Source organism: Carettochelys insculpta, chromosome 1 (assembly GCF_033958435.1).
Source record: "Carettochelys insculpta isolate YL-2023 chromosome 1, ASM3395843v1, whole genome shotgun sequence".
In the NCBI taxonomy this organism is placed as follows: Eukaryota; Metazoa; Chordata; order Testudines; family Carettochelyidae; genus Carettochelys; species Carettochelys insculpta.
Window position 1 is genome coordinate 145,727,463 of NC_134137.1, and position 18,545 is coordinate 145,746,007.

The 18,545-nt window shown below is 40.8% G+C and overlaps 1 protein-coding gene across 3 annotated transcripts in view; it reads right to left on the minus strand.

Annotated features, from left to right (window-relative positions):
- The window catches only part of ARHGAP6 (Rho GTPase activating protein 6), a 479,646-nt gene that overhangs the window by 10,445 nt on the left and 450,656 nt on the right, over window positions 1-18,545 (minus strand). For all 3 annotated transcript variants that reach the window (XM_074992808.1, XM_074992819.1, XM_074992830.1), the window contains exons 9-10: window positions 17,220-17,399; window positions 7,912-8,009 (exon numbers count right to left, since the gene is read on the minus strand). In XM_074992808.1, the coding sequence (XP_074848909.1) occupies window positions 7,912-8,009; window positions 17,220-17,399 (278 nt within the window). The remainder of the gene's footprint in view (window positions 1-7,911; window positions 8,010-17,219; window positions 17,400-18,545) is intronic.

Below are 18,545 nucleotides of genomic sequence, written 5' to 3' on the forward strand. Positions count from 1 at the left end.
GTAAAAAAATATTTAAAATAGGAGTTGAAAAATATCTTAAACAATGTTCTATCTGCTATGCTATAAACAAACAGCAAACTCCTGAATACTCTCAAAGTTAAAACTTCCAGATCTGTTTCCCCTAAAATAATTCCATTAATAAGTGGATGTTTACTACACTGCAGCATTTACTTTCAATTTGGCAGTTTGGACATTCCTATACTTAAGTTGGGGAATGAGGATGTTATCTACCTGTAAATTAAGGTTCTTTGAGCCACATGTTCCCTATGTATATTCCACTGAGGGTTTACACATGCAATGAATGTGGATCTGGAAATTTTTAAGGTAGTAGCATCTGTTAGTCCATGGATGCCTCCTGGACTTACCTCCTGGTTTTGTCTGAAGTGATAAAGGTTGGGGTGGTCCAACCTCATCATGTCTTCAGTTCCTTCTCCACTATGAACTGAAGAGATCTGCAGCAGAGGGGAAGGAGAGCAGGGAGTGAAATATAGATGGAGACCACATGTTGCGGAGAGGGGCTGAGGTCAAAGCCTGGGGTCTCATGGAATGGGCCCTCACACCAGGGGGTGGAAGAAATCCCGACAAATGATAGTGTGTAAAATCCACCTAGAGACTTTCTTTGTAGAGACTGCCTGCCACATAATCCTCTTGGGTATTGCAATAAACAGTTTGTAAGATTTCCTGATTGTTTCCTGGTTTCCTATTTTCTGCAGCTAGAAGGCCAAGGCCAGACAGATGTCGAGAGATTGAAGTCATCACAAGAACATAATGATGATCATAGTGGGTCAGCCCAGAGAGCCATCAAGCCCAGCATTCTGTCTTCTGATAGTAGCCACTACCAGGTGCTCCAGAGGGAATGAACCGAACAGGTAATAATCAAGTGATTCACACTAATTATTCCGCTTCAGAGGTCTGAGGCTTTGCAAAGAAACCAGGTCAGATTATTTGGATCAGATGAAAGTGAGATACGACCTCTGTCAGAAACTTGGGATGCAGGGACAAGCAGACTTCATCCTGATGTAAAGTGGTGAAAGAAGGGTCTGCCATCACAGCCCCGAGTTCATCTAACCTTTGCACCAAAGTGACAGCCACAAGGAAGGTGACTTTCATGGAAAGGAAGGAAACAGAACATGAAAGACATTGGATCAAAGGGCTGTTTTATTAATGTCAACAGATCTAGGTGAAGATCCCACTGGGAACGGAGGGATATGTGCACGAAAGTTCGCAAGGGTGGGAAGGTTTTGACGAGGCCCTTGCTAAAGCAAAGAACAGACATGCGAATAAAGAACGTCCTTCCGTGCTGGGGTGGAAGGTGCTAATAGCTGCAAAGGGCCTTTGAGAGAGTTGAGGGTGGCACCGTACGCCTTCAAGGACAGAAGGAAATCCAAAAGGAGAAGAATCTCTACTTCTTTTTGGGAAAGCCTTTTCTATGGGGCCATAAGGTGAAGTGGTTCCAACTGGCCTGATAAGAACACCTGGTGGACTGCTTCCTGTGCTCAGGATGGTGTCTTGCAATTCTGATGATTATAGGGACCTTGTGGGGTCCAGAGTTGATTTTTCAACATTGATGCTGATCCTCAAAGAATGAAAGAAGTCTGAGCAACATGGAGGTCAAAATCCAGGCATTGTCCGAACCACATTGCTAGAAGCCAGTCATCGAGATAAGGAAATACAAGCATCCCATAATGCCTGGGTTAGGCCACCATGATGGAAAAAAGAGTGAAGACCCCAGGAGCAGTGGTGAGTCCAAATGGCTGGACCCTGTATTGAAAGTGCTGAGGGCCTACTATGAACTTCAAGGACCACCTGTGTTCCAGACGGATGTCTAAGTGAAAATAAGCATCCTGCATATCAAGACGCATAAACCACAGCCTTTCTTCTAATGATGGGATTATGGCAATTAAAGTACATCTTATCCTGAAAATAATGTCAACGTGGATGTAGAAGCTCCAGAAGGCATGAGAACCTTGTCTCTCCCAGGGCAAATGCTTCCTAGAGCTCAGGTGCTTTTCCCAACCTCCCCAGAGTCAAGGGGAACCAGAACAGAAGCAATGGTCTTCCCAGGAACAGCTGACTCTCCAGCTCTGAGGGATGCCAGTGTTGACTGTTTTTACAGGTCCACAGTACACCAGTGGATCTGTTGATTTATGCAACTTCTTTTCATGTTTGTAAGCTTTAGTGTGTGCTCCATCCCTATGACTTGCAGAAGGAGTCTCTCCTTCCTTAGGCTTAGAAGAGAGCTTACTGATATGCTACATGCATGCGTGATGCCAACAGATACAGGTTGCTGGCACCAGGGATAGAACCTGCAAGCAGAAGGTCTAAAGCCCTGCACTGTACCACAGGAGCTAAAGGCCAGCTGGCTCTCAGCCAAGGCTGTGGAGCAGAGACTTCAGTCACCCCAGACGAGGTCTCAGTGCCTCTGGGTACTACTTGCTTCCCTGGGCTGAGGAAGCGCATCCCAAACGTCTGAGACCTTCCAGCAGTTCTTCCCAGCCAATGCACCAGTTGTAATGCTGTAAAGCTGTAAAGCAGAGACTTCACTCATCCCAGATGAGGTCTCAGTGCCTCTGGGTACTACACATGCTTCCTTATTTCCCGACCCTGTGCACTGTGTCCATAGTTGTGGTACTGTCAATGCTGACCTTGGCGTCCCTAGTTTAAGATGCACACCTGGCAGCCTTAACCTGATGCACAGAGGGGTTGCCCAATCAGGGTCCGACTGACGTCTCAGGGTGACTTCCATTAGGTGCTTCTGGAGGCAGGGAGCCTAGCCTTCTCAGGCATAGCAGGGTAGGGACTGAAAGATACTGTACCTGAATGAAACGCGGGCTTCTCCCAAGCAACAGGGGCAGAGCTGACATTCATCACTGGTCAAGAATAAATGCAGGTAGGAAACACAGATTTGAAAGCTTGCAGTTTTCAGCATAGTCTAATATCCACGTGTGAGTACAGAAGGTAAAAGTGAGAAGGGCTGCATAGAAAACAAAACTCCCCCAGGAGGAACCCTCTTCTTAATCCTAAAACTAGCAACGTACTAAAAACTACCATAAAACAACAAAAGGAGTAAAAAAAAAAATTAAAACTAATTGTGCAATGGTATGTTTTTAAAGCATGTCACCTGCAAGAAGACAACAATAGTTCCAACCTAGAGAATGCAGTAGTAAGAAGGAACTGGAGACTGCACTGCCCTTTATCACCTTTATGAAACCATGAGGTGGGCCAAGACAGCATGTGCAGACCAACTACTGCTTTAAAAATCTTCCACTCCAGGTGCATGGTACATATATGTAAACCCTCGGGATATGTCTACACTAGTCATAGAAAGTCAACTGTGGATATGCAGTTTTATATTTGCAAATTGCATAGCTAAAATTTATGTATCTACGTTCGACTAGCTTATCTGTCTTTGCAGGGGAAGGTTGACAGGAGAGTTTCTCCCATTGATCTCCCTTACTCCCTGCATCTCGTGAGGAGTACAGGGGTCAACTGTAACTCCTGAGAGCTCACTTTCATTCATCCACAAAATTGAACCCCTGAAGATCGACCCTGAGCAGGTCAACCTTCCGCGGTAGTGAAGATAACCCTTCAGTACAATACAATAGGAACCATCAGTCGAAGAAGAAACGATAAAATACTGTGACGGATTTAACTACTGCTTGCACCAGTTTAAAGACCCCTGCTATTTTAGCTTTGCTCCAGCATTACAATCTTGGCTATATTATAGTTCCTGAAGTTAAATTAACATGAAAAACACACTGTTACATAAGATAAGTGATTAAATGATTACATGTTTTCATGCTTGATATTTTAAACAGATTTTTTTTTTCTATTGCTCTGTGCTGGGGAGCCTCGTAAAAGAAAACATGCAAAATAAGTATGACACAGGTACATCACATGAAGGAAAGGCAGATTATGAAGTATTAAAGAGACAATAAGAAGACTCTTGATTATTAAAGAAGGATGGGTAATGGCAATCCCTGTAAAATTATCATCTGCAAGTTATGAAGTAGGTGAAGGAAGGGATAAGAAAAATAAAGCATAATAAACCATGACATAAAGCACAATGTAGAGGCTGTACTAAAACAAGGACACAACAAGCATCACGTCCAAGCTTTGAAAAATGATCTACCACAGACTAGTTCCAAAACACCATTTCAGGTTCCAGAGCAAAACATGAAGTGGCATTAAAAGGAGCCTCATTCATTTCCTTGAGGGAACTGATGTCCTTCTAAATTTATGTAACATCACCCAGATACTGCTAGGATGGCTGAATTATAAATACTACTGCTAATAATAATAATAATAACAACAACAATAACAATGATGAAAATGAATTGCTCTATTGAGGATCCATTCTTATCTTTCCCCTCTTATCAAGGGCCAGAAAAGCAGAAAAATCTAGGCACGGTGCCAGTCTAGTGGGGAGGAATCTCTCTCTCTCTTTCCCTGTCTGTGTATAGTTCAAATCCAACAACCAAGAATCATCACAAATATGATCACCTTCTGCTAGAAGTGCAACGCACAATTCTCTGAGCTTGTCTTCTCTAATATAAACACATAACAACAGATATAAAAACACGCTATGAAAACAGGCACACTGCACAGGCCTCTTTCTTTGGGGAGAGGATGATTGAATAAACGTGTCAGAAGTGCAGCCACGTGGCCTAATGCACTTAGAGGCACTCGGATAATACAGTGATGACTACAGTATGAAAACCCACACAGAATACAATAGATAATAAAATTCTAAGTATTTTAGGAAAATCTATATTCCAATTCCAGCTGGAGAGGGATGGTATACTTAAAATGAAGCCTTTTATCTCTATATCATAGATTACTATTAATTAAAAACCATTACCTAAAAAGAAGTTCAAGCAAAACAAAAACTGATCATTTTCAAATATTTCTGTTCTATGATGACTACTTACACATGGAAAGCAACAAATATTCTTAAGGCACAACTTTTATTGATAGGTAATTTAGATGTGGTTCACTTTGCAGTGGGAGTCCCAAGTTTCATCATCATCTACTCAAGGTACAAAAGTGTCAAGAAAATTATCCACAACAGACAATGTGGTAATTAGTGCCATATTAACAGTAATCAGCACTTCTCAACGTCCAACCCTATTACCTTTCCCTGATGTTTCATACAAGATACTCAGCTCTTAAGGGAAGGGGAGAGCCAAACTCCATTTGTCTACCTTTGAGAAGGAAAACAAAGAGATTGCTATGTTATTGCTAAAACAGTGTCAAGAAAATTTATAGCGGTATTAGAAGTACAAGTGTGGAGATCTGCTCCAGTACATACATTAGTACTAGTATTCTCAGGACAATTTGCATGAGACTAAATGTTGAAGTTGTTCTCACACACTATGCTATGAAAGCAACTGATTTCTTTGCTGCTGAGGCTTGTCTAATTATTTATTGTGGGATAAGTAAAGTTTTCCATCCTATGGATCCTAACAAAAATCCATACTCAAATACAGGTTGAGCCTCTCTCATCCAGCACCCTCGGGATCTGACCAGTGATGGATGAGAGAATTTGCTGGATCACGGAGGTCAATAATGTCTAGCACATTACCAATACTTCCACAGCTTACTGGGCTCCTAGAAGACATTTAAGGGTAAATTACTTTTGAGCCAGGACTGGTGGCTGTAAACAAACTTGGGACAATGAAAAACTTGGCCATGCCCAAGATAAGTGGTCATCTGGATAACTAAAATCATGCAAGATTATAAATGTTGCCAGATGAGAGAGTCCCGGATTAGAGACATTCAACCTGTAAGTGGTTAGCAAAATCTAACTGCTGCCTACCATTTCTCACAGGAAAAGTAACAAAGAAATACGTAGCCAGAAAAATGTCCTCAAGTCTCTAAATGAAAATTATTTTCTGCAACATACCCATCTCTTAAAAACAGCACATCCCTTGCATTAGCACTGAGCCAATATTTTTTTCTAATCTCAGCCAAATTCTTACCAAAAAGTTTCCAATCACTTCTGAAAACATACTTGCATCAGCATAAATGGCAAAGAGAAGTCTTTCATGAAACAGTTGGTAGGCAGGTAAAAGAAAAACGAAAATACATTTTTCTATTCTCAGAGACATAGCAATATGCTATTTTTAAATTACAACAAATAGGTAGTACCATAGCTACTGTCTCTTAATGTCACAGAAAATCTTTCATTTGCACAAGATACCATTGTCTCCTGCACCTGTCCATGTTGGCTGAAAAATAAGGAAGCTCAAGGGAAGGTCAGTAAGTTTTGAGAGTATTCAGGGAAGGGGTTAAGAATAAATCATCATATGTACAATATTTTGTGGCCTAAGTCTATGCTAAATCAACGTGTATATCCACAAGTGAAACACAATCATACCTCTGTATGTACCAGGGATCGGCAACCTTTCCAAGGGGAAGTGCTGAAATTTGACCTTTTGACCTCTATGTATGATCTGAGTGCTGGTGGTACTTTTGAGAGTCACAAATCATCCTACCTAGAACGGCTTCATTAATAAATAAATGACAATGCAGAGCTTTAGCGTTTAGGTGATGGTTGGTAGCATGAGCTGTTCCTTGTTAATCCACAGGTGGCATGGCTTTGAGCAAGCTCCCGGCTGCATGGGGGAAGAGAAGCAAGGCCAAGCTCCTGCCTTGCATGCAGATGAAAATCTGCTCATGTGCCTCTGTTCACACCCATGCTGGAGATTGCTGTCCCCTGCTACATACAATAGAGGATGAAGTCTAAAATAAAGGCTGTCACTGGCATATGTTTGAAATGATGTTACCATAATACACCACAGCCTCAGATAGCTGGCATATGCCATGATTTTTAATAATTTTAGAAATGATTTTAGAGAGAGTTTTTAAAGATGTGTTAAAGATACTGTTTCCTTGCATACTTCTGCTTGTAAAGTCATGGGCACTTAATACCATAAGTCCAGATGTCCATGCCTTGGAGAGACAGAAAAATCATTGCTGGTGAATTTTAGAAACTAATTGTTTATTCTGGAAGCAATCACAATGTGCTATGCACTTTCCACATACACAGGAAGACTCAGTCCAGCCTGTCCCGAATAGTTTTCACAGTAGGAAACGCTTAAAAAGTACCTTACATAACTTAAATAGCTTTACCATGGATAAGAATATCATGATTTTAAGGTCTGATATCCTGGGACCTACTAGAGCTAGAAGGAATCCTCTTAGACAGTTGGCAATATCACTATTCCCAATGTGCTATCATCAAGGTGCATGGGCGTAGATAGGCACAGATCATGTATTTAACATAGAAGAATATGACTATTTTGTATACCACATTTGCTTTGGTGACTGGATGATACTTCTTTCTTCCTCTTCATGCTGCTTGTTAGACATACTGCTGGATATGACCATCCATTGTCAATATACTTTCTGTTACATCAATCAGAGTGTTAGCAACATTGTGTCGACTTTGGAAGCTTATCAATGCATTTGACAAGAAGAGGGCAACAGACTGATCAAGCTGCTTGTCAGGATTCTGTTAAGGCACTGCAGGGCATGTTTCAATGATAGTGTAATATGTGTTGTTTTACCAAAAGCACAAGACCACAATAAAACACGGTACCAGTGGATTACTAGGTTATAGTGCACTGAATATATTTACGTACACCTAACATTAATGTTCTTGGCAACAGTACACAAACCTTTTTTAGAAACAGTAAAGAAGTTTCTTTCTTTAGAAAACAATGCTGAAAAGGTGTAATTTCTTTGGCAGAGTCAATGTCCTAGAGATACTATTCAGACATAGTCACTCTCTGGCTCCTTCAGAGAATATACACAAGAAGTGAGGAAAGCTAGAATCTTTTGAACACTTCCAATAGAAAAAATAAATTCCCAACAGGAACAGAGATGCTGAAAAAAGAAGTTACTCACGATGACTGGGAAGCTTTCCTCCTCAGCAAATAATCCACAACATCTGGATCAGTCTCTAATAAACTAATTAACACTTCATTCTGAAGGTCAGGGGGAACCTGCAATGAAAACAACATTAAGAAGTTAGTTGCAGAAGAATATCCTAAAGTATATTTCTTATTATGCTCATTTTAAAACACTAGACTTGTGCATGAACATAAATTTACAGAATTCTATAAAATATCATGTAAAGACAAGTTGATATAATGATGCATACCCACACATACATAAGAGAAAATACATACTACGCTGGTGTATACAGGACAAAAGTATGAAATGCTTATCAGGTAACCCCTTCATTTCCAGTACAGGTCTGGACAACACTTTGGGATTTCAAAGGGACTATTAGTGGTCATACACCTCCAAAGCTCTGATTTAAAGAATTCACATTTCCACTGAAAAAGCGGTGAAGCTTATAAAAATCTGAAACCAAATAATTGGACTTATCATAGAACAACAGAGCTGGAAGAGACATAAAAAAGCCATCGAGTCCAGCCCCTTGCTCTAAGCAGGATGAAAACCACGGCTTTGTTGAGGCGAGACTTAAACACCTCCAGGGATAGAGACTCCACTACTTCCCGGGGTAGACCATTCCCATGCTTCACCACCCTCCTAGTGAAAAAGTTTTTCCTAACCTGGACCTCTCCAAACACAACTTGAGACCATTGTTTCATGTTCTGCCATCCATGACCACTGTGAACAGCCTCTCTCCAGCCTCTTTGCAACCTCCCTTCGGTAATTTGAAGGCCGTTATCAAGTCCCCCCTCAGTCTTCTCTTCTGCAGACTAACAGTCCCAATTCCCTCAACCTTTCTTCATAAGTCATATGCTCCAGCCCCCTAATTATTTTGGTCGCCCTCTGCTGGACCCTCTCCAGTGTATCCACATCCTTCCTATAATTGGGGGGCTAGAACTGGACACAGTACTCCAGATGCGGCCTCACCAAAGCCGAATCAAGAGGAATAATCACTTCTCTGGATCTACTGGCAACTCTCTTCTTGATGCAACCTAATATACCATTAGCTTTCTTGGCTACAACAGCACACTGTTGACTCATGTCTATCTTCTCATCCCCTACAACTCCCAGGTCCTTTTCTGCAAAACTACTACTGGGCCCATCGGACCCCAGCCTATAACAACGCTTGGGATTCTTCTGGCCCAAGTGCAGGACTCTGCACTTGTCCTTAGTGAACCTCATCAGATTTCTTGAAGCCCAGTCTTCCAATTTGTCTAAGTCAGTCTGGACCCTGTTCCTAACCTCCAGCATATCTACCTCTCCCCCTAGCTTAGTGTCATCCGCAAACTTGCTGAGGGTGCAATCCAACCCCTCATCCAGGTCATTGATAAATATGTTGAACAGAACAGGACCCAGAATCGAACCTTGGGGCACTCCACTAGAAACCGACCGCCATCCCGACATCGAGCTGTTGATCGCTACCCTCTGGGCCCAGCCTTCTAGCCAGCTTTCTATCCATTTATCCAATCCACATCCCTTTAACTTGCTGACAAGAATATTGTGGGCGACCGTATCAAAAGCTTTGCTAAAGTCACGATAAATCGCATCCATTTATTTTCCCTTTTCCACAGACCCACTTATCTCATCGTAGAAACTAGTCAGATTGGTCAGGCATGACTTGCCCTTCATGAATCCATGCTGACTATTCCCGATCACTCTCGCCTCCTCCAAGTGCCTCAAAATGACTTCCTTGAGGAGCCCCTCCCTGATTTTTCCAGGGTCTGATGTAAGACTGACTGGCCTATAGTTCCCTGGATCATCTTTCCTCCCTTTTTTAAAGATGGGCACAACATTTGCCTTTTTCTTATATTTTAGAATCCAGAAAACTAAATGTGAAATACTATGTTGGAAGGATGGAGTATTCTAGGGTGTTTTTCTTTTCCCAGACTTCTTTTAACTAGAAATTAGAATGTGGTTGTTGTATCTCTACACTTATCCATGATCTCTCTCTCTCACTCTCTCTCTCTCTCACACACACACACACAAACGGCATTTGCAAAGCAATATACCATTTATGCAGTTCTAGGTCCATAAGCCATTTCAAAGTTTTCTCTGTGACACTGTGGATATCACCCAATTCACATTTGTATCCATATTTGGGACATGGCATTATGATGTGTTGAGTGTGTTGTGTTGTACATTAAGTGCCTGCCTCTTCTCTGATTCAGTGTGGTCTAAACTGTGTGGCAGGTCAAAAACAGGAAGGTGGCTTGTTGGGTTGGTAATAATGTGCCTGTCTACCATGGTAGATGAGGTCCAGATACTTTGCCATTCCCAGGCCAGATTCAGAGACCTGAGGCAGTCACATGGTATATAGTGATTTTTGCAATTTCAGGGATTGTTAAGAGTATGTTATTCACAACCTGATGGATGGGAAGTACTGGGTAATTGCTGGCACATTTAAATGTTGATACTGTGGCTATATCTCAATGGATAGCTGGAGAGTCGATGTTTCTAATAGATAAAGCCACAGTGGAGGTGTTAATTTTAAAGTTCTCATGATAATCAGCATGGCCTGATTCAACTGCTTATCCACAAGATTGGATGTTGTACCTTCTTGCCCACACAGTAGTGGGCAACTGATACAGTAGGGCCAATGTTCATATCCCTGCGGCAGTTGATTGTCAACTTTTTTCTGCTAATTTCTGAATAATGTTGATGTGAGTCTTCACTGCTGAAGTTATTTTTGAGGTGGTCGCGAAAGGTCAATGTGTAGTCAAGAATGATACTGAGATAAATTGTTTTGGGTCCTAACACAAGGTTTTACAACAAAACTCAACCGTAAGACACATCTGATGAAGTGGGCTTCAGCCCACAGAAGCTTATGACCAAATAAATCTGTTAGTTATTAAGATGCCCCACGACTCCTCATCGTTTTGACAATTGGTATGTTTTGTGTAAATCTGTTTTGTAGGTGGAAAGTGGAGTTGACTATTTTGCTTGTATTCGGTCTCAACTGTCACTTTGGAAATACTCTTCCATGATCTTAACATCAGATGTAAGGTTCACTTCAAGTTCTTTAAAACTATGGATCTGTATTGCAAATACAGATCATTAGCATGTTCAAACTTCTGTGTTATTGCTTCATGCATGTTGCTTGTGTTTATGTTGAAGAATATCACTCTGTTGGAACAAATACAGAGTTTTCTTTGACCTTGTTTGACTCATTTGACCTATGAGGTATGTGTACATCCTTCAGTTGCTAATGAGACAGTTCAGCAGCCTTTGCATCCACCTTCAGGTAATCACTTGGGCCAGTTACAGTAGCAGTCTTTCCTTTCAGGTCATGACAAACACTGCTGACTGACTGAGGAAGGCCACCCCTGTCCTAAATTTCCACTGAAATACTGCCTTGATGTTTGTACCAAGGGCCAGGAGCTGGTCTCTGCAGTCAAAAAGCAGCTTGCTTCTCGGTTAGGCTGGCATGCAATGGGCCTGACTCAGTTCACTTTCAATTACCTATTTTCACTGAGCTGCAGTTCATTAAGCACTTTGAAAATCAGGCCATTCACTGAGAAGCCGATATCTGGATTATATAAGGGGCCTGAGGAAATTAGGTGTCCAGTTCCCACAGGGCAAAAGTGTGACTTAAGTGATGCCTAGGCTTGGGGAGTCATCACCTACCTCCCCTTTAGGTTCTTTGGAAATCTCAGTCCAAGAGCCTAATTTGAAGTATTCATTTTATTATATAATATCTTTTGGGTATTGTTTGAAACAACTGCCCAGGAAGTGCTGCTGGACAGCCACACTTGTTAGTGGGAAGAACTAAGAGCTCTTTTGGAATGGTTCTTGTTGAAATGATACATAGGACAATGTTGTGAGACTGATTATCTCCCACCAAGGTGCTCACACATGAGGTTCCATGCAATTCTCTTCTTTCCCTTCCTTTTGTTCATCATTTGCAGGGGCAGGTAGGGTGAAGATATGGATATTCCTGTCTCATGTTTGTGAATGACAGGTGACTGTCTCTCTATTTCATCGGACTTGGCCTGGGTAGTTTTTAACCATCATATACAGCATATAACTAAGACTGTGGCTTGGATGATGATGGGTGGGGTGACAGTCTATCTGGTCAAGACTGAGATTACAGAATCATACAAACATAGGTCTGGATGAACCTTGAGAGGTAATCTGAGGTAAGACCAAGTAAACTTAGACCAGCACTCACAGATGTTTGTCGAAACTGTTCTTGAACCTCCGATGACGGGGAATTTCATAATCCTCTTGGAAGCCTATTACAGAACTTAACTGTCCATCTAGTTAGAAAGATCTTCCTAATTTCTCATTTAAATCTTCTTTACTGAAGACCATTGTACTGCCTCCAGTGACATAAAGAAAACCTGACCACTGTCCTCACTACAAAAGCTCTTATCATATTTGAGAACTTGTTATTAGATCCTCCCCCAGTCTTCTTTTCTCAAAATTAAGCATGCACAGTATTTTTAATTTTTTCCCAGAGGTCACATTTTCTGATTTTTTTATTATTGTTGCTTCTCTCATCTGGGACTTGCTCCACTTTATCCAAAATCTTCCTAAAAGCTCACAACTAATTAAGTTAATTAAGAGGTTGTGCCATCTCCTTTTGGATTTGGACCTCATCGTAAAGGTCTATGACCTGTCATCTCCCAACTGAATTTGTGAGGAATGTGATGGATGGATGGACGGATGGATCTGGAAGCAGATCTACATTTCTACAAGTCTCAGGGGATGACCACACTGCAGTTAAAGAAACATGGCTGGCTTGTGCTAGTGGACTAGGAATTGTGAATCTTGGGCTAAAGGACTATTTAATTGTAGATTAGATGGACAGGCTCAGGCTGAAGCATGGACTGTACAACATGGAGGGTTGGTGTCCAGAACTCAGGTGATACCCCAAGTTGGAACATCTAATCACAAACAGCCACTTAGTCTGAGTCCCACAAGCACAAATCAGCTGGCATGTACTAGCTACAGCTGTCTAACTGCAAGTAAACATACTGTTAGTAAACTGTGCAGTGTTTCTGGTCTCAATTTGTCAGAGTTAAAAATCAAATGATTGGATCAAATTGCACGGTTCATTTGCTCTCCCAGGCATTTACTGGGAAATAGAAACAGGATTCCTAATGGATTCCTTGGGGATGAGGGTGTGGTTGGGGAAGCATTTAGAGAAACATCATTTAGATTTCTTTAAGCTATGTAGTAACTGTCAAAAAGCTTTAATATTTACAAATGCACTCAAGACACAGAAGGGGCACAAGTTATAATAACTGAGGACATAATTAAAAACAAGCAATGCTCATTGATTAGATATGAAATCTCTATGGTAACTGTGCCTGTGCATGCATAAATTTCTCTTTTGCTTACATTTTTGTGTGTTTATTTATTCATTTTAAATAATTTATCTTTGCACAAGAGTGCCTGTTTTAGAATCCTAATTCCATAACCTAGCCTTGTGACTCCTCAATTTATGTGGCCTTTATGAAGAATGGGTGTGATTCTAAATAGAATTTGAGGGAAAAGCAAACTTTGCTTTGTCCTGCATACTACATTGAGTAACACCAAGCTGCTGATCAGGAAAGTATTAAGTAAAGAGAAATTTGGCTAAAAATAAGATTAAAGTGTCAACATTTTTCCTTACAAATATAAAACTAACCAACTTCTTGATAACTCTAGTAGATTTAGAGAGGGGAAAGCCGTAAAATGAAAACAGCTGGTTACCTAATTTATGAAGAATTTTAAAAAGGGTGACAGAAACAACTTAAACTTGATCCTGCAACTGGATTTATGCTGGTGAACTTCTCATAACAGCCAACTTTTGTTCCATGTATAACATTTTTTGGTAATTAATTTGCACACAAGTGAATGACTAGTAACCTGTTACAGGTAGGTTATCGAGCTGCTCAACAGTTGGCAGTGGTGATAGGGATGCACAGAGACAGAAACTGTGGGGTTGCTGAAGCTGTTGATAATGCTGGAACCTGCTGGGAAGTAGGTGAGTCCTAGGCTTCCAGGAGGGCTGGGCACTGTCTGAATAGAAAGGGTAGGGATTCTTCAAGTAGTTGGGAATGGTCTGGCTGAGGAAGCGTGAGGCTGGTGTGAAGTCTCATCCAGTGCTGTCTCCAAACTGCTCATCCCTGATGTAGCTCTACCAGGAGGACCATGGAGAAATGGTGCCTCACGGCCTGCTCAGGGCGTGCCTTAGTGGCCTCTCTCAATGGAAATGGAGAACTGCAGACAAATGCCTGCTGCCTTGCTGCAACTGAGCTAGATATGTGAGAATTCCTCTGGGAATGCAGGAACGTGCACCGAGGAGCTAAATACATGTCATACTGGCAGCTTGGACACCTGCACTCATGCAGAACTCCAGTGAAGTCAATGGGGCATGATGTGGGCATATGAGTCCACCTACTAGGATCCAGTTGCATGACTGTCCCCTTAGTTAGGGGTCTGGAGAAAAGCAGTGCTTCACAGAACCCTCTCCTATATAATTACTTACCTCAATCCCACTGTTATCAAAGGGAATCTAGGAACCAAAATAAATGTACAACTGAGACCTAAAGTGTAGAAGAATATCTCTGCAACAATAAATTTGATTTAAATTGGTGGTATTGATCTGAATTACTGGAATCTATTTTAGAAATCCAAGCAGTTCATAACTATCAAGATTCCATAGCAAACAATATTTTTGACCTAGAAATAACTCTCAAATATTCTGAAATCTGTGGTCTGGACCAAATATCAGATTGTTTCTATTAGATTTTAGTTCACCAACTTTGCTCCACTCTCAATGCTAAAGCCAATCATAGTGTTAAAAAAACAAACCAAACCAAAAAAATCACCCGGGCAGCAATGTGCTGAATGCTATATGCTGTTGCTGCTTGCTCTAGTCCAGCTGTTTCTCAATTGGAAAGCAGTACAAATGTCAAGTAGTAACTATAAACAGCAGCCCTGGCCTTCTCCCACTCTCTAGGTCTGGGATAACATTTTGCTGGTGCCTGACTGGGAATTGTCGGAATTATGCTACAAATAAATTTACAATCCACCAACTTTGCGAAGGATGCAGTGTGCTAATTTTGCAAAGAACAAAAAAGCATTTAATTGAACCCCATCGGTGACATTAACAAGATGAGTATAGCTCCATGGTTCCCCCTTGAACAATAAATACAAGAAGTTGCGCAGTGCTGTGCTTTAAAAACAACTACTGACATGGGATATAGTCTCATTCTTGAAATCAGGCACAAGAGAACAACAAACTACCCCCTACTTTAACCCCTGGGAAGAGGAAAATCTCCAGAGATGCTTCTGTGCTGTATATTTCTGAACACTTCCAACCAACACACTTTAGTCACAAAAAGAACCTTGCAGCAAGATTCATTTTCCCTTGCATTCAGCTATCCATTTACTCTGGCATTTAGACTGTAAACTCATTCCAAAAACTGAAAAGCTACTCCAGAAAACAAAAGGAAATTATTTCTGTTTTCCCTGCACAGTTTAACCTTCAAATACAACATGCAAGTAGTGAAGAGATAAAGGACTAACACTGTCATAATTAAAAGAGCCCATATGTAGGTTATTCAATCCCTAAACTCCACCCTTTCCACATTAAAAATTTGAACGTGTGCCTAGAATGTAATGTGCTGAGAAGTGGTTGTTCCATAAAATGTCAGTACAGTGAAACAAAAAAACTAATACTTCAGAATTTGTTTTATGTAAACTTGCTGTAACAAAATCGTTATTGCCAGCAGTTCTCCAAGCAAGCAACAGCTCTCACAGGACCACAGTTCCATCACTTTTTTCCCTAGAAGGAAAAATATACAGCACTGTGCAAGATCTTGTATTTATTGTTCATGGGGGCACCCTGGAGCTATACTCATCTTGTTCATGAACGTAAAGGCAAAAGAAAAACAAATTGCTGAATGCTTCACTGGAACAGCAATAAAGACTAATGCACAGGCTGTAATGGAAGGAAATAAAGTACAAAAGGAAGACAGCGGCTCAGGTGATGCTGTTATTGGAAATGGCCGGCAGCATTCACTCTCATTTTCTCTTTCCCTTCTCTCCCCAGCTACATCCTGCACTGCACTATGTTCCACCTTGTTTTACATTGCTCAAACCTATGTTACTCCATTACAGGTTTCCCATATTCTTCCCAGCTCCAATCTATGATGTATCATTACACAGGGATTCCCTTCTTTTTGTCTTCCTGGGTCAAGAGCTGATCATTAATAGTACAATGCATGCTGCTTCCTAGTTACAATGGAAAACAAAACAAAACAGGTCACACAACTACCCTTAGCCTTCAAAGATTTAAAGTTTTCCTTTTCTTCAAGATGTATGTGTGAATCTAATTGCCTTAAAATGAAGGAAAGACATCAATGACAATTTACACCTACACTATCCTGTTATTCCACCCCAGAGGCTTTCTTAAGACAAGATAATAAATCATACTAAACTGAGTGCTAGGGCTCTAGACAATAAGATAAAAGAAAACACACCAGGAATGTGATTTAACTAGGCCACAATTTTATTAAGTAACACATCTGGGAAATGTGCAGCAATAACTTGTCCAGTGCAGGTCATTCTCTCTTTGTATTAAAGCTTTTCTTTACAGCCCAGAATGATACTCTTGGGCACACATAACGGCTTATAACCTTTCCCTTTGAATTGTGAATAGGCTTATGCTGCAACACTTCTGTCCAACCAACCAGACTACCAAGAACACCCCCCTACTCCTGTCTCTCCTTGAAACAACAGCACCTGGGAGGGACTGACATGAAGCCTTAATAGGGTGACAGTTTTGTCTTTTCCCCTTGGCTCAGACAAAGCTTCCCAACCTCTGAGGCTGGGCATGGGTGGAGAAATTTTCACTATTGTTTTGCTGCATTGTTATTTTGTTGCACTTTTTAACTTATAAATTAATAATTCCATATATATATATATAGATAGATACACACACACACACACAGTGTCTTTTTTGTAAGAAATGTGGAGCCAGTACTCAACTGGCTCCTTGCCCTCACCCACTCCCAGACAATTCCATGGCTGGGGCTGCTGAGGTGCCAGTACTCAGTACTGGCAAGTACTGGCAGAAAAAAAAGCACTCTGTCTGTCTGTCTGTTTGTCTGTCTATATTAAGCTAATCATTCCTTTGCATACCAATATTAGCATAATTTATTTGAACATAGTTCAATTTAACTTCTTGGCAATGCCATCTAGGATACACTGACTTGAAGAGTCAAATGCAAAATCAGTCAGTGTAAGAGACATTCACTTACCATGAAAAGGGTTTCATAATTTTCAATCATCTTCTGCACAACAGCAATGATTGCAGTACTCTCCTCAGCTCGAGCTGAACTCTGAACTGTGAATTCTTTGTCTGTAGACTTCTGCTTATGCAACAGGTTAGGCCCAAATATAGTGGCCAGGTTCAGTGATGTCATTTTGTTCCCAGTAACCTAGAAGAAAAAGAATATTGAGGGCCATGTTTTCTCTAGATATGGCTCATTAGTGGTATTGCTTTCAGGTTAGAGAGAGAATTTCATCGTTTCTACAACATTCTCCTCCCACAAAGCCGAGAAGTAGCAAAATAGGAGCTCATAACCACAGCAAAGTTCTGCCTCTCTAGGTCAATTAATTAGTTCCCAATGCTGCTACTTTCAGCAGGCACTGGTGCTTCCAGGTGGACAGAATAAATAGAAGTCCATATACCCTTGTGTACACAAGATCCTCAAGATATGTAAACAACAGAGGATCATGTTTATTACTTTTATTAACCTTTCCCTTGTTTGATTCCTGGACAGGGCCAATTCTTTTCACTTCTACCTCTGTGGTCACCTGCTCTTGGAGAAACTACTGGATACAGAATAAAAACAGGAATACGTCCAAACACTTTAAAAATGTGTCATCTAAATTACTAAGGACAATTTTCCAATATCAGATTTGCAAGGAGTGGATTTGATATTCCTCTATGTGCGTCCCCCTGGCTGCTATTTTGGGAATGCAGCAAAAGCAGCCAGGACTTCACTACACAAGACTTCATATAAATTCCAGATGTTCAACAACTGGGTTTTAGGGTGTGGCACAGAGGAATTTGAGGTGGAAGAGTAGAAATGCATATATTCATTATTTTTCCCACATCTGCACAAAAGTCAATTAATTTATTAAAAACAGGGCACAAAATAGTATTCCAGAACAGAATTATGCTTTCAAATGCTATGGAGTTTTTCAATAGACCGCTTATTTTATGTACATGCTGAAGTTCTAGCTTGTTAAGTAGAATTCTATTATATGGAGAGTTTGGTTAAAAGAAAACATTTTATTTTATAAATAAGGTATTTATGCTCAAATCTTGAAAAGAGTTATCTATACAATTAAGTTTATGCATACAACCACACCTATGGGACTAGTTGCCGTCATAAAGATAACTATTGCATAAGTCTTTGCAGGACTGGGGTTTAATCATTAATAAATAATGTATTCTTCTACTGACAATTATTTATCTATAACAAATCCCTCATTACATACACTGTACCAGCCTGTTACAATAATGCCAGGATGGTTCACATGAATTGGCTTTGCCACAGTACCTACGGTGGGCAAAT